The sequence below is a fragment of the Galeopterus variegatus genome, unplaced genomic scaffold (assembly GCF_000696425.1).
Source record: "Galeopterus variegatus unplaced genomic scaffold, G_variegatus-3.0.2 Scaffold5661, whole genome shotgun sequence".
NCBI lineage: Eukaryota > Metazoa > Chordata > Mammalia > Dermoptera > Cynocephalidae > Galeopterus > Galeopterus variegatus.
In genome coordinates this window covers 119708-135243 of record NW_007731772.1, presented here as the reverse complement: position 1 = coordinate 135243, position 15536 = coordinate 119708, and the positions used below count along the sequence as shown (strand labels likewise).

General features: G+C 40.9%; 1 protein-coding gene across 1 annotated transcript in view; it reads left to right on the top strand.

The window, feature by feature from the left end:
• The window catches only part of MFSD11 (major facilitator superfamily domain containing 11), a 33116-nt gene extending 17870 nt beyond the window's left edge, over window positions 1-15246 (top strand). Inside the window, exons 9-13 of the mRNA XM_008589804.1 lie at window positions 1248-1313; window positions 3203-3328; window positions 12850-13024; window positions 13945-14080; window positions 14625-15246. Of these exons, the coding sequence (XP_008588026.1) occupies window positions 1248-1313; window positions 3203-3328; window positions 12850-13024; window positions 13945-14080; window positions 14625-14789 (668 nt within the window). The 3' untranslated portion in view covers window positions 14790-15246. The remainder of the gene's footprint in view (window positions 1-1247; window positions 1314-3202; window positions 3329-12849; window positions 13025-13944; window positions 14081-14624) is intronic.
• The last annotated feature ends 290 nt before the right edge of the window (window positions 15247-15536 follow it).

Genomic DNA, 15536 nt, shown 5'->3' with positions numbered 1-15536 from the left:
TTCTTTTTGTTAGCTAAATCTTATTATTCTGAAATGAACATGCTTTGCCAGTGTAATTTTTTTTTTTTTTTTTTTTTTTTTGCCTTTTTGTCTTTTTTCGTGACCGGTAACGGGATCGCAACCCTCAGTGTTGTGCCCGTACCGCAACCGGCAACGGGATCACAACCCTCGGTGTCGTGCCCGCACCGCGCTCAACCAGTGAGCAGACCGGTCTGTATATGGGATCCGAACCCTTGGCGGGAGCGCCGCCACACTCCCAAGCGCCGCACTCTACCGAGTGTGCCACCGGGCTGGCCCAACCAGTGTAATTTTTTAAATTAAAAATAATATTTTAAGGTTTGCATCTATTATATATTTTCTTCTGGAAATACGTGAAAATAATTGGTGAAAATATCTTATGGCATTTGTTCTCACTATACTTCAGTGAAATTAGAGAAAAAAGTATCTTCTTTTGCATATGGAGAGACTCAGGACAGTATTTGTGCCTTATGTAAGTGTTGTGGTCAGCAGTTGAATAAGAGCTAAAATCTAGATCCACTATTTAGTATACTAGATTAGTGATCCTTAAATTATGAAAGTGAGCAGGTTCAAAAAAAGTTAAAATGTAGAGTTTTTAGAAATGCATTTTCCGCTGTGGATTTCAACTAAATTGGACAGTGTGAAAACAAACATTAAAGTGATCAGAAACAGATATGCAGAAGTGAGGTTTCAGTCCTCAGATCTGCAGAGTCGGAACCTTGGAAAGTATTGCCCCAGCTTCTGTATGGCCAAAAAGCTTCCCTGGGGATTCTGATGTTGAATCTACTCTGAAAGCTGCCGTGTGATAGTTCCTTAGGGAAGTCAGTGCGTTGCCAATTGTTGACTCCCTTTATCGCCTGACTTTTAATCATGTATGTTGGAGTATTTCGTTGTTTTGTTTGACTCTATTTTTCCCCCCCTTTTCATATGTGTAGGGCAGATTTAGTTCATAACTTAAACATTTTAATCTGAAAATTTAACTTTAGTCCCAAAGTATTTGTGTTTTTTTTGAGGGGGGAGTTAGGGGCAGCTGGCCAGTAGGGAGATCTGAACCCTTGACCTTGTTGCTATAATACCACGCTCTAATCAACTGAGCTGACTGGTCAGCCCCCAGAGTATTTGTTTACTGGCATTATTGACAAAGGGTGTTTTGGTTGAAAGAATGTTTTGGAGTTTTTGTTTGATTAATTAAAATCTAACTAAGTGCTCCTAAATTTTTTTATTTGCAGAAAAGTCTCTTAAGTTATGTGGCACCAAGGAGATGCTCCTTCTTAGTATTACAACTGCTTATACAGGTAATGGAATTACTCTTTTGATTTTCTTTTGCTGCATGACAATAAGGGCTGAAAACAATAGCCATGTTATTATTTCTCACAGTTCTGTGCATTGACTGGGCTCAGCTGGATGGTTTTTCTGATGGTGTCACTTGGAGTCTCTTGTGGCTGCTGTGAGAAGGTGGCTGGGGCTAGGGAACTTCCAAGATAGTTTCATTCGCATGTCTGGAGTCTTTTTTTTTTTTTTTAAAAGATGACCGGTAAGGGGATCTCAACCCTTGGCTTGGTGTTGTCAGCACCACGCTCAGCCAGCGAGCAAACCGGCCATCCCTATATAGGATTCGAACCCGTGGCCTTGGTGTTATCAGCACCGCACTCTACCGAGTGAGCCACGGGCCGGCCTGCATGTCTGGAGTCTTGATGGGGTCAGACGAAGGGCTGGATCTTTCTCTTTCTCCAGGTAGTCTCAGGGCCTCTGCCCATCTGCCTGACCCCATGCAGGAGAGCCAGACTTCTTAGTGGCTAAAGGCTCCAAAAAGGGCTGCAGGAGAAACTGCCAGACCTTCTTTAAGCTTAGGTCTGGAGCTATCCCAGCATTACTTCTACTGCATTCTGTTGTTGGCAGCTCATCACAGGGCCAGCCAAGATTCAGTGTGGGAGCATCTGCACAGAGCAGGAAAACCAGGAGAGTGGCTCGTTGGGACCAGTGATTTTAGGGCAACACGGAGAACTACAGAGAATAACTGCGAACAAATCTCTGTAACTTCATGTGGATGAAGATAATTTCTAGTGACATAGAAGCATGTGATAATGAGATGTGGTAACGGGTAGAGCACCATTAGGTCTTAAGAATGACAAGGAAATCCATTTCCTCTTAAAAAGTGCTGTGACGTGCCAGTTACTACTTTTGCCTTTATGTGCCTCATAAGTATAATATCTTCTTTTTAGGAGAAATAGAATAACCATTAAATATTTAAAATTCTCAGTTAAGGTTTTGTAGCATTAAGGAATCAAGGTCTTCTACTGATTTACCTTAATTTTTTACCCTAATCTTAGGAATTTTTTTTTCCTAGAAAAAAAGGGTTCAATTAAAACATTACTGTGCGTTTAACCAATAGTGGATAGTATATATTGGTTTTCCAGTACAATAAGAATACAATCCAATAGGGATATGGATGTTCCTGTCATCTTGGAAAGCTGTTTATCAGGATAATGAGCACTTCAGTCTTCACTATTACAAACTTATGTTAATTACGTCCTCTGCCCATCCCCTGCTTGTGTACAGAGTGACAGATTTCAACATAAGGATTTCTGTCTATTTGAGTTGTATGTTTTCATCTGAACTATATGGCAACTGCTGTCTTGTGGTGTCTTAGTTTGAGCTGCTATAGCAAATTACCATAGACAGGGTGGCTTAAACAGCAGACATACATTCCTCCCAGTTCTGGAGGCTAGGAAGTCAGGGTGCTAGCACAGTTGGGTTCTGGTGAGGGCCATTTTCCTGGTTTGTAGATGGCCTTCTTCTTTCTGTGTCCTCACATGGCTGAGAGAAAAGAAGCAAGTTCTCTGGTGGCTCTTCTGCATGCACTAATCCCATCATAAGGGTTCTGCCCTCATGACCTAATTGCCTCCCAAAGGCCCATCTCCAAATACCATCATGTTTTGGGTATTAGAGTTTCAACATATGAATTTTGGGGGTACACAAACATTCAGTCCATAGAGTGTGGCTAATTCCATCTTGTGAGTTATATAGCATAAAATTTTGCTGTGCTTGGGGAGCTGTGTTTCAGTCTGAGTTTTATGCTTTTGTGTTGTACAGATATAGCTCAAATACTACTAGACATGAAGAAAAAATAGGAAAAGGAGAATGTGAAAGTATAATTAAATTAAATGTGATTTTTTTCCTAAAGGTCTGGAATTGACTTTTATCTCTGGTGTTTATGGAACCTGTATTGGTGCTGTAAATAAATTTGGAACAGAAGAGAAAAGCCTCATTGGACTTTCTGGCATTTTCATTGGCATTGGCGAAATTTTAGGTTGGTTTAAAAAAAAAATCTTTGCATTAAAAATATCAGTTTCTTATAGTTAAAATAGAAATTTTAAGTGTATTTCACCTTTCTATCCTTGAATTTCTGTTTTCCCTGCTTATTTTTACCCAAACAGGTATGTTTTTGCTTTTCTGTTATTCTAAGATAACTAAATTATAACACATTTGCCATTTTCACAGATGGAAATAAGCAAACATATGGTCTCTCCCAACTTTGTTCCTTAAAAATCTTAGGAAGAGTTGTCTTGGGATCCCCAGTCTTCTTGTTCTCTGACACCAACTAGGTATCTAACAATTCAATCCTATTTTGATACTAACTATCACAGAGTTAGTGTCAAGCTCCACAGGATTAAGGGTTCAGCACCACAGACTCCCTCACTTCAGGTGCTGATCGAAAGTCCTGGGTCCCCAGGCTGCCTGCACTTCTATCTAACTTGTCTACAGATTTGGAGGTTCCCACAACCCCCCTTCCCCTTTCGGTTCTATAATTTGCTAAAACAAATTTACAGAACTCAGGAAAATGCTACACTTGTTACTACAGTTTATTAAAAAGGGTACAAATAAACAGTCAGATGAAGAGGTACATAGGGCAAGGTATGAAAGAGTCCCCAAGTGCAGGAACCTCTGTCCCCATGGAGTTGGGGTTAACCATCCCAGAAGCTGCCCTAACCCTGTCAGAGTTTTTATGGAGGTTTCATTATGTTGGGATGATTGATTAAATCATTGGTGATTGGAGTCAATCTCAAGCCCCTCTTCCTTCTCTAAGATGGGGGGAGTAAGAGGCCTGAAAGTTCCAGCCCTCCAATCAAGGCTTGGCCTTTCTAGCAACCAGCCGCCATCCTGGAGTCAACCCCTCCCTCCCCACGAGTCATATCATTACTTTAAACTCTGGATGATTGAAACGTTTATGAATAACAAAAGACATTCAAATCACCAGGAACTGAGGCAAAGACCAAATACTATATATTCTTACTATACTCCACAAGTTATTTCTTATTCAACAAAGATTTGTTCAACACTTGCCGTGTATTGGATATTGTGTTAGATATGTGAAACTTACCAACTCAGATATTTATTGTGCATCTATTGTGTCAACAAAACATACAGAAATTTCTGCCCATGTGGAGCTTATATTGTTGGGGAAGAACTCAGATAATTAAAAAACATGGAAAACTTAGCATGTCAGACAGTGATAAGCACTGTAGGGAAAGCAGATTTTGGGGATTTTTTGTTCCCTGCTTTACTGCCAACACCTGATTAGGTGTTCAGTAAGTGACAGTTAAATGAATTGAATGAACAATTAGAGCATGGACTCAGCAAAAGTAGATAACTGGCTGGGTGATGCAGTGGGAAGAGGAGTCAGAATGACAGCTGGGTTGATGAGAGTACCATGGGCAGAGGGAAGGCTATAGGAGATGGGGTTTGGGGAGATCTGCTGAGTGAGATTTTGAACACGTTGAAGTACCAGGGATGTATCCAGGTGGAGATGAGTACAGTAGGAAATACAGGATGGATGCCCAGGAGGGACATGTGGGCTGGAGATTGGTTTTGGGAGTCATTGGCTTGTAAATGGGTCGGTGAAGCCTTAGCCACAGTGAAATCGGGCAGGGAGTCTCCTTGGTAAGTGGTCATTTAGTCTCTGCCTATAGACTACCCATGAAGAAAACTCGATAGGCAGCTTGCTAACTTTTTCTTTTTTTACATAATTTCAAATTAACAAGGAATTGCAAAAGTAAAAACAGTACAAAGAATACTGAATATCCTTTAACAAGTTCACCTGTTGTTAACACTTTACCTTATTTATTTTATCATTTGTTTTCTCCCTCTGTCTCTAGTTCTCTTTTTCATATATGTTTTTATTTTCTGCACCGTGTGAGGGTGAGTTGTACACACCATGGCCATTTACCCCCAATACTTCAGTGTGTGCTATAGGGCTATTCTCTCACACTAGCACAGTGCTGGTATTGGCTGCCACATTTTACATTGATGTTATAACCTGCTGTCATCTAATAATGTCCTTTATAGCATCATTTTTCCTCTTCTAGTGTTAGGTTTTATTCTAGAGTTAGAAATTGCCTTTGGTTGTCATGTGTCTTCTGCTAATCTGGAATATTTTTAGTTTGTCTTTCACGATGTTGACGTTTTTGAAGAATGTCTCATTTTGTGATTTTGATGTTTCCTTGTGATTAGACAGAGGTTATGCATGCTTATCAGGAATGCTGCCCAGATGATGCTTGGCTCATCTCAGAGCATTCCATCTGGAGACACATGAGGTCCATCTGTCCCTCCGTCATGTTAATTTTTATCACCTGGTCAAAATGCTGCCAAATTTCTCTACTGTATAATTACTGTGTTTTAATTTTTTCCCTTGCAACCAATAAGCATTCTCTGGGGGAGGCACTTTGTTATTTTTTTTTTTGACCGGTAAGGGGATTGTCTGCACGATGCTCAGCCAGTGAGCACACTGGCCATCCCTATATAGGATCTGAACCCACGGCCTCGGCGCTATCAGCGCCTTACTCCCCATGGGGCCGGCCATTTTTTTTGGGGGGGGGGAGGTACTTTGAGACAGTGCAAATATCCTCTTCCTCATCGGAACTCTTGCCTAGATTTAGCCTCGATTGGTGATTCTTGCCTAACCCAGTCTTTACCATGATAGTTGCAAAAATGGTGATTTTCCACCTCCAGCACTCCAGCCACAGTCAGCCCTTGGCATTGTACTGAATGCAGACCTTCCCTCTCCACCATTTATTTACTTATTTATTATTAGTATAGACCCATGAATTCCTGTTTCTTTCCCAATGGTTTATTATTCATTGCTGTACTTAATTATTTGGGTGCTCATATTGTCCTAGCTTTGGCCAGTGGGAACCCTTTCAAGCTGGCCACTGTGTGCTTGTGACATACCTCCATCATTTTTTGAACACTTCTTTACTCTCTGGTGAACAGGTTTTTCCTGGCTCATCTCATGCTTACCATGTCCCAGTTCTGGAATCAGCCACTTCCTTGAGGGGCCCAAGTTCCTCTCAGTGAGGAATGGTATAAGAGACTAAGATCTGGGCACTGGGAGTGCCCACTGCTATTGGGATGTCTTTGCTCTTTGGGACTTTCAGTGGACAGAGCTAGGAAACATACATATGCACGTATACCAATATATGTATATATGTATGTGTGTGCCCATACATATTTATATATATTTGGGGGTACTTCAGAAAGTCTGTGGAAAAATAGAGTTGAAAGATAATAGGAATCTTTACATGAACTTTTTGACATACCCTTGTATATACATTAAAGTAGTTTCCAGTATTTTTCACTTACAAATAATCCTGCACCGAATGACCTTGTGCACGTGAATTTTCATATCGTTGGAAGTGTATCTTCAGGGTAAATTCCTAGAAGTGGAATTGCTAGGTTAAAGGGTAACTGCATATGTAGTTTTGTTAGAGATTGTCTAATTCCCCACCATAAGGATTGCACAATTAGGCATTCCTATCAGCAGTGTAAGAGAGTTCTTGTTTCCCCATAGCCTGGCCAACAGAATGTATTGTCAAGTTTTTACATTTTTGTCAATCTGGTAGGTAAGAAATGGTATCTCAGTGTAGTTTTAATTTACATTTTTCTTTTTATGAGTGCAGTTGAGCATCATATGTGTGTGTGCATGTGAACACGTGTGCATGAATTATATTTGAGTCTTTTTGCCCATTTTTCTAGGAGATGTTTAGTCTTTGTTTTTCCTCAGTTTTAAAATTTTCTTATAAAATTAGGGATGTTAGCCTTTTTTTCCTGTGCCATATGTTCTGATATTTTCCCCTAGTTTGTCATATGTTTTTTGACTTTGCTTATAGTGCTTTTTTGCCACACGGTTTATTTTAATTTTTATGTAGTAAAATTTACCAATGTTTTATTTTTATTGCCTCTTGATTTTGAGTCATAGTTAGAATGCCCTTTCCTATACTGAGCGTATTAGTCCATTTCCGTTGCTTATAACAGAAATATAAAATATCGACTATAAAATATAAAATATTGAAACTGGGTAATTTGTAAAGAAACAATATTTATTGTTTACAGTTTCGAAGGCTGGGAAGTCCAAAGTCCAAGGAACACATCTGGTGAGAGCCTTGTTGGTAGTGACTCTACACAGTGACAAAGGGTATCACATGGCGACAAAGGGTATCACATGGCAAAAAATGGTATCTCATGGCAGATGGCTTGAGCAGAGAGAGCTTCTCAGGCACTCTTCTTTAAAAGCTGTCTGAATCGGGGCCAGCCCGGTGGCGCACTGCGCTAGTGCGCCGCTTGGGAAGCGCGGAGGCGCTCCAGCCGAGGGTTCGGATCCCACATACAGACCGGTTCCCGCTCACTGGCTGAGCGAGGCGCGGGGGCAACACTGAGGGTTGCAATCCGTTGCCGGACACGGAAAAAAGACAAAAAAAAAAAAAAGCTGTCTGAACCATGCCCATCACCACCATTAAACCATCAATGGATTAATCTATTCACTAGGCATGATCCTAATACATGGATTTTGGGGGTCAGAATTCAATCCATGGCACTGAGGTTAAAGAGGATTTGCCCATGTTTTCTTGTGCTATTTGTAGAATTTAATTTTTATATTTAGATCTCTGATTTATTTGGAATTTGTTCTTATATATGGTGTGAGGAATGGATCAAATTTTATCTTTTTTCAGATGGCTACCTTGTTATATTAATACTGTGTATTTATGAGCACTTGCTTTGCCTCAGTGATCTGATGCACCATCTTTATCATAGGCTGGATTTTTATATGCAATTGATTCTATTTCTGAACTTTCTATTTTGTTCCATTGATATGTCTACTCAGGTGTCAGCACTGCACTGTTTTAATGACAGAGGCTTTGTAGTATGTTTTATTATCTGGTGGACCTAGTTCCCTTTCAGAGCTCTTTCTCTTCATTGTTTTCCTAGCTATTCTTATATGTTTCTTTTTCCATGTTAACTTTAGGACCGACCTCCCTAGCTCCATAAAAAAACTCATTGGAATTTTTATTTATATATTTGAGTGTTTATTTTTTAAGGTGTGGTAAAATACACATAACATAAAATTTACCATGTTAACCATTATTAAGTGTACAGTTCAGAAGTATTAAGTACATTTAGATAGTTGTGCAATGAATCTTAACTCTTTTTCTCTTCCAAAACTGAAACTTTGTACCTATTAAACAACAACTCCCCATTCCTCCATCCCTAGCCCCTGGCAACCCCCATTCTACTTTCTGTCTCTATGAATGAACCTCATATAAGTGGAATCATAATATTTGTCTTTTTGTGACTAGCTTATTTCTCTTTGGTGTAATGTCCTCAAGGTTCATCATGTTATGGCATGAGTCAGAATTTCTTCTTAAGACTGAATAATATTTCATTGTATGGATACATCACATTTTGTTTATGTGCTTATTGGAATTTTTAAGTAGGGTCACATTCATTTGCTAACAATTAATTTAGAGTGAACTGACATCTTAATGTCAGTTAAGATGTTTTTCCTTCTCTTCCTTTCCCAGCCCCAGGCAACCACTAATCTACTTTTTTTCTCTATGTCTTTGCTTATTCTGGGCATTTCATATAAATGGAATCATATAATATATAGTCTCTTGTGTTTGGCTCCTTTTACTTTGTATAATGTTTTCAAGGTTTATCCATGTTATAGCATGTAGCAGTACTTCATTCCCTTTTATTACCAAATAATATTTGATTGTATGGATATACTACATTTTATTTATCCATTCATCATATGATAGACATTAGGATTGTTTTCACTCTTTGGTCATTATTAATGATGCTGCTGTGAACAGTTGTGTACAAGTTTTTGTATGGACATGTGTTTTCATTTCTCTTGGATCTGTACCTGGGAGTGTAATTGCTAGGTCATATGATAATTCTGTGTTTGATAGATTATGGGTCCTATTTTACTGCTTCTTGACATGTCTGGTAATATTTTATTGTGGATACCAGACATTGTGAGTTTTACTGTGTTGGGTACTGGTTTCGTTTATTCCTATAAATACACTTGAGCTTTGTTTTTAGATGCAGTTCATTTGATTGAAAACTGTTTGGGGCCGGCCCGGTGGCGCACTGGATAGTGCGCCGCTTGGGAAGCGCGGTGGCGCTCCCGCCCGAGGGTTCGGATCCCACATACAGACCGGTTCCCGCTCACTGGCTGAGCGAGGCGCGGGAGCAACACCGAGGGTTGCGATCCCGTTGCCGGTCCCCGGTCCGGTACGGGGGCAACACTGAGGGTTGCGATCCGTTGCCGGACACGGAAAAAAGACAAAAGACAAAAAAAAAAAAAGAAAACTGTTTGATTCTTTCAGGCTTTTTAAGGTTTGCTGGGTGGGACTGAGTAGTGCTCAATCTGGGGCTAATTATTCCCCACCCCTGAGGAAAGACCCTCCTGTGTACTCCACCCAGTGACCTGGGAATCACGAGTGTTCCAGTCTGGCTGGTGGGACCAGACGCTCTTCCCAGCCCAGGGCAGGGCACTAATACCACTAATCCTCTTGGCTGGTTCTTTCCCTGGCCTCTGCTGATTTACTCATGTTATGTGTGCATCAGTACTCAGGCGAAGACTTGGGACCCTCTGCAGATCTTTGTGTTTCTCTCTGCAGCTGTCCTTTCTGATAGCCTGTCTGTGACTCTGGCCACCCTGGAATGCCCAGACTCACAGTCCCATCTCCAACTTGGGGAGGTTTCTGGGCTCTGCCAAGATCCCTCTCCCTATGCTGCAGCCTTTTGAAAGGAAGTGCCAGACTATTTTCCAGAGGGGCTGTACCAGCAGTGAATGAGGGATACAGCTTTTCTGAATCCTCACCAGCATTTGGTGATATCACTATTTTTGATTTTAAGTCGTTCAGATTAGATGTGTAGTGATATTTCTTTCTTTCTTTCTTTCTTTCTTTCTTTTTTTTTTTTAAAGATGACCGGTAAGGGGATCTTAACGCTTGACTTGGTGTTGTCAGCACCACCCTCTCCCAAGTGAGCTAACCAGCCATCCGTATATAGGGATCTGAACCCGTGGCCTTGGTGTTATCAGCACCACACTCTCCCAAGTGAGCCATGGGCTGGCCCCTGTAGTGATATTTCATCATAGTTTTAATTTTCATTTCTTTAGTGGGTAATGTCTTTTCATGTGTTTATCCTCTGTATATCCTCTTTGGTGAAAGGTATGTGCATATCTCTGCCCATTTTCTAGGGGGATTTTTTTTAAACTGTTCACCCTTACTTTTGATTTATAGGTTTGCTGGTATAGGTTTCTTTTTTAAAAATTTTTTTATTGAGGGCCGGCCCGGTGGCGCACTGCTATAGTGCACCGCTTGGGAAGTGCGGTGGCGCTCCCGCCGAGGGTTCAGATCCCACATGCAGACCGGTTCCTGCTCACTGGCTGAGCGAGGCGCGGGAGCAACACCGAGGGCTGCGATCCCGTTGCCGGTCCTGGTCCGGTACGGGGGCGACACTGAGGGTTGCGATCCGTTGCCGGACACGGAAAAAGACAAAAAAAAAAAAAAAAAAAAATTTTTTTATTGAATCATAATTTGATTATACATATTTTTTGGGTTCAATGTTGACATGTTGATCAAATTACTAGCATATATATTGCTACAAATTGTACTTATTCTTTATGCCCCTTGTGCAATCTCTCCCCATCCCCCTCTCCCTCTGCCCTTCCCCCTCTAATTACCCTAGACTTCTTCTCTCCTTCTTAAAGAGTAATGGTTACTCTGTTGATTTGTTGCCTAGATGATCTGTCCAATGCTGAGAGGTGTGTTCAGGTCCCCCAATATTATCGTAGAGCAGATGCTTCTTCTGTCACTCTGGAATGAGCTTTGTGGAGAGAGCCCATCCTCTTTTCTTTATCTCTGCTGGTGACTCTCCTTGTGTCAATGCACTTCAGTGGCTGGCGGACCATCTGCATGGTGGTTGTGGCATCTAGCTGCTTTCGCGGCAGCTATGGTTATTGTGGTGGCTGCGGTGGGCCACCCACATGGAGGTGATATTTTTGGCATGACATGGAGGTGATATTTTTGGCATGCTCCTTGGCACTGGCCGTGTGCCTGGTTGTGGGAGGAGGGTCTGGTCCTCGGTTCCATACCTCACGGGTGGGCCCCAAGTCACTGGTGGTATGCCTGGGCTGGAACTAATTTTTTGTCCTTTGCTTACTTCTAAAATGGGGGAACTTCCTGTGAGGACCAGTACTTGAGCTGTGTGGGTTAGTTAAATTGCTGCTTTGCTGCTGCTTCGCCAGGGAAGGCTTTTTGTGCAGCTCAGGTTTTAGTGGTTGACCTTATAGGTACTTCCGGCTCTCCATAGACCCAGTGCAACTGGGTTGTGTAGAAACTCTGATCTGGGCCTGAGTCTTTTCATCAAACTGCACCCCATGCAATTCTGTATTCCTGACCAGTCTCCTCAGTGGTTCTATGCTGACTGGGGGACAGATCAGCTGTCCTTGCTGTGCCCCAGTATTCCCCGAGTGGGCCTGTCTCCCCCACGGCCCATGCTCCAAACACTTCCCATGGGAAGGGCCATGCACTGATCCCTTGCAATCACTCACTGGCCTCTGAGTGGCTCCTTTTTTTCAGTTGTTGTGGCTCCTTGCTCCTATGTGGGTCCACGGGAACTCTATTAGTGGTCTTGCTGGCCTGTGGGCCACCAAGGCCTTCTTCTCCCCTGCTGCCTCCAAGCAACTCCATCCGAAGGGTACAGCTGTGGCTTTTGCTGGCTCCTGCACTGTGCACTCATCAGCTCCAGCCTTAAGGCAGCCGTGGCACGAAATGGTCGGAGCGGTTTTTTCTTTCTTTCATTGTGGCTTCTCCCACCTTCATGCACTCTGTAGGTCTCTCCTCCTCTTCCCCTGAGCTTTAGCGGCCTCAGTTTGGCTGTTGTTGCTTTTTTATAGTTGTAAATTGGTTGATTTGTGGAAGAGAGTGATGCTGGGGACTGTCTATTCCACCATCTTGATCGGAAACCCTTTTGGTATAGATTTCTAAAGTAAACTCACTTCCTTAAGAATTTTAAAGGCACTGCCCCTTTGCTATTGAGATATTCTAAGCTGTTTGGATTAATGAACCTTCATAAGCCCTTTTTACTCCCCTTTGGAGCTTGTACATAATTCTGAAATTTCACAATAATTAATTATTTTTCAATGTGATACCTTAGCTCTTTTGGCTATGATTACAAGAAAAAATGTGATAGTAGTTAAGTTGTGTCCTTTTAATTTTATTTCTGTTATAAGCTATGGTTCCAAGAGATTAGTTTTTGGGATATAGTAATTCATAGACAAGAAATTCAAGAACATTATTAGATAGCAATACAAGTAATTTTGATACTTTATTTTTGTTTACTAGTTGGTGTTTTGTTGTCATTATTGTCTGCAAGTGCTGAGGTGTTGAAGTTTCGAACATTTGGGAATGTTCTTGCCTACTTGATTATAATTCATGACTAGCTATGTAATGTTGGTAATTTTTCTGCCATCTTGACTTATAGGTGGGAGCCTCTTTGGCCTGCTGAGCAAGAATAATCGTTTTGGTAGAAATCCAGTGGTGTTGTTGGGCATCCTGGTGCACTTTATAGCTTTTTATTTAATATTTCTCAACATGCCTGGAGATGCCCCTGTTGCTCCTGTGGACGGAACTAACAACAGTGCTTACATCAAATCCAGGTACAGTGACTGCCATTTTCCTAGTAATTTGAGGATGGGTGGGAGGTAATGGATGGCTAGGTATTTAAAGTGGAGCAGTTAATCCTCTTCAGAGAATGTGTTATCTTTATAAGGTCATCTGTCAAGTGTTAATGGAGTCAGAATGAGTTTGAAACCAATTTAGCAGTGCTTGGAAAAAAAAAAAGACTCTGTAAAGAATCTCAAGTTATTTTTGTATTGGTTGGTTTTAACCTTTTCCCCCCACTAAATCTTTTTCTTCATCTTTGAAGGAGCACATAAGTATCTGATTTGAATTTTGTACCTCTGCTTTTTTTTTTTTTTTTTTTTTTTAAAGATGACCGGTAAGGGGATCTTAACCCTTGACTTAGTGTTGTCAGCACCACACTCACCCACTGATCTAACCAGCCATCCCTATATGGGATCCGAACCCGGGGCCTTGGTGTTATCAGCACCGCACTCTCCCGAGTGAGCCATGGGCCGGCCCTGTACCTCTGCTTTTTGAGCAGTGAAATATCCAGAAATTAGGGCCTAAAGGAAAACAGAGAGGAGCAAGGGAGAATCTGCCAGCTGGTAGGCCATTCAGAGTTGTTTTTTGAGGCTACTGTTTTATTGCATTCAACTCTCAAATTCATTATAGATGCAGACATTTGTGTCAAGATCCACAAATCCAAGGGGAGCCCAGCCCAAAAAACAGTATTGGCTTCCCAAATAGTTAATAGACCAGAGTTTGTTAGAATGTGAAGGTGTGTGCATTTGAGCATAAATTCTTACTTTGTAAATTCTGGTATTAATTTATTCTTGTTTCCTAGTGTTTACAACTTGAAGGTAAAATGCTTTTGTGGGTGGGTTGCTTTTACATTTTAAATGGCTGTAGCAAATATTGGTAGTACTCATACCAAATTAATTTTTATTTTCTTCAGCAAAGAAGTTGCCATTCTCTGCAGTTTTCTGTTGGGTCTTGGAGACAGCTGCTTCAATACCCAGCTGCTTAGTATCTTAGGCTTTCTCTATTCTGAAGACAGTGCGCCGGCTTTTGCCGTCTTTAAATTTGTTCAGGTAACCACTTCAGATTGTTTAAATAGGGTCCTTTTCCTTCATGCTTTACCTTCATTTTTTTTTTTTTTTGGTTACATGTATTGAGATTTTTAAGTGAAAGTTGGGGACATCCTTTAAAAGGATTTCTGAGTAGAGTTAGGAAGCAAAGAGCAGTATGATTCCCCCCCCTCATTTGTGTAAGAGAGTTTATGTTCTGGTCTGTACGGCTCAGATTGGAGATTTCCTTCCTTAGATACCAGAATCCCATTCATTTGTAATAGACAAGTGTATTTCTCATTCTGTATGCACTTTGTTTTATTACTCCAGTTTTCCACAAAATGCTATTTTACATAGTAGAGATTGTAGATTACTAGATTGTTAACCACTGTCAACGGTAGTTACGGTGCACATTTGTGAGTTACTGATTGATGACATCATATCTAGGTGCAGAAAGGACGGGAAGCACTGCTGGTCCAGGTGTCCTTTGGGTCAGATAGCAGTGGGGCTAACTGGGAACTATTCAGTCCCCTGTGTGCATTTAGTGATTTGTTTTGTTTGTTCTTAGTCTATTTGTGCAGCCGTGGCATTTTTCTACAGCAACTACCTTCTTCTTCCCTGGCAACTCCTGGTCATGGTGATATTTGGGTTTTTTGGAACTATTTCCTTCTTCACTGTGGAATGGGAAGCTGCTGCCATTGTAGCCCGGGGCTCTGACTACCGAAGCATTTGATCAGGTGCTGATGAGGCAAGGTGTGCATCTTCTGAAAGGACAGCTGGGTGCAGAGCATGGTTGAAGATGCTGCCTCTCACTTTCATAATGTATGGGATGAGGTTCAGTATGGAAAATCAAAGTAAGGCTGTTAAATCAGCCAGAGTCGGTATTAAAGTTTACAGATATTAAAACAAATGGAATAAGGGAAACCTGTTATGTCAATTATAATTGTTCAAAAATTTTTTCCAATTCATATATCTCAAGTTCCTTATAATCATGTTATTGAATGTAAATGTTTTCTTCTTCTGTTCTTATTGAAAGATGCTGTCTTGATTCAAAATGCTAGGCTGTATGTATATAAAGATTCTTGCTGGGTATGGAATATATTTTATAACATAATAATAGGAAGTATATGCCACTCCACATGTGTATCTGGGAATGACATTTAAATAAATAGCGAGATGTTGAAATGAAATCTCAGCTTCAAAAAGATTTTTTCCTCTTTAAATATTTTGTTCAATAGGTTTTCTTACCTAGTAGTTTATAGCAAGAAATGGCCAGTTAAGTACAAATAAAAGGTAAAAATAGTCTTAAGTGTTAAAAACATGAATCTAACATATGAAAATGAACAAAAACACATTTAAAAAAATTTCCTGGGGGAGGACTTTCGCTAGTAATTTTCCTGGAAGATATAACGTAAAAAAATCCCTAAAGAAACCTGCAGTGATGTCTGAGCTGTGGTGGCAGAGTGTGGTCATTTATGTA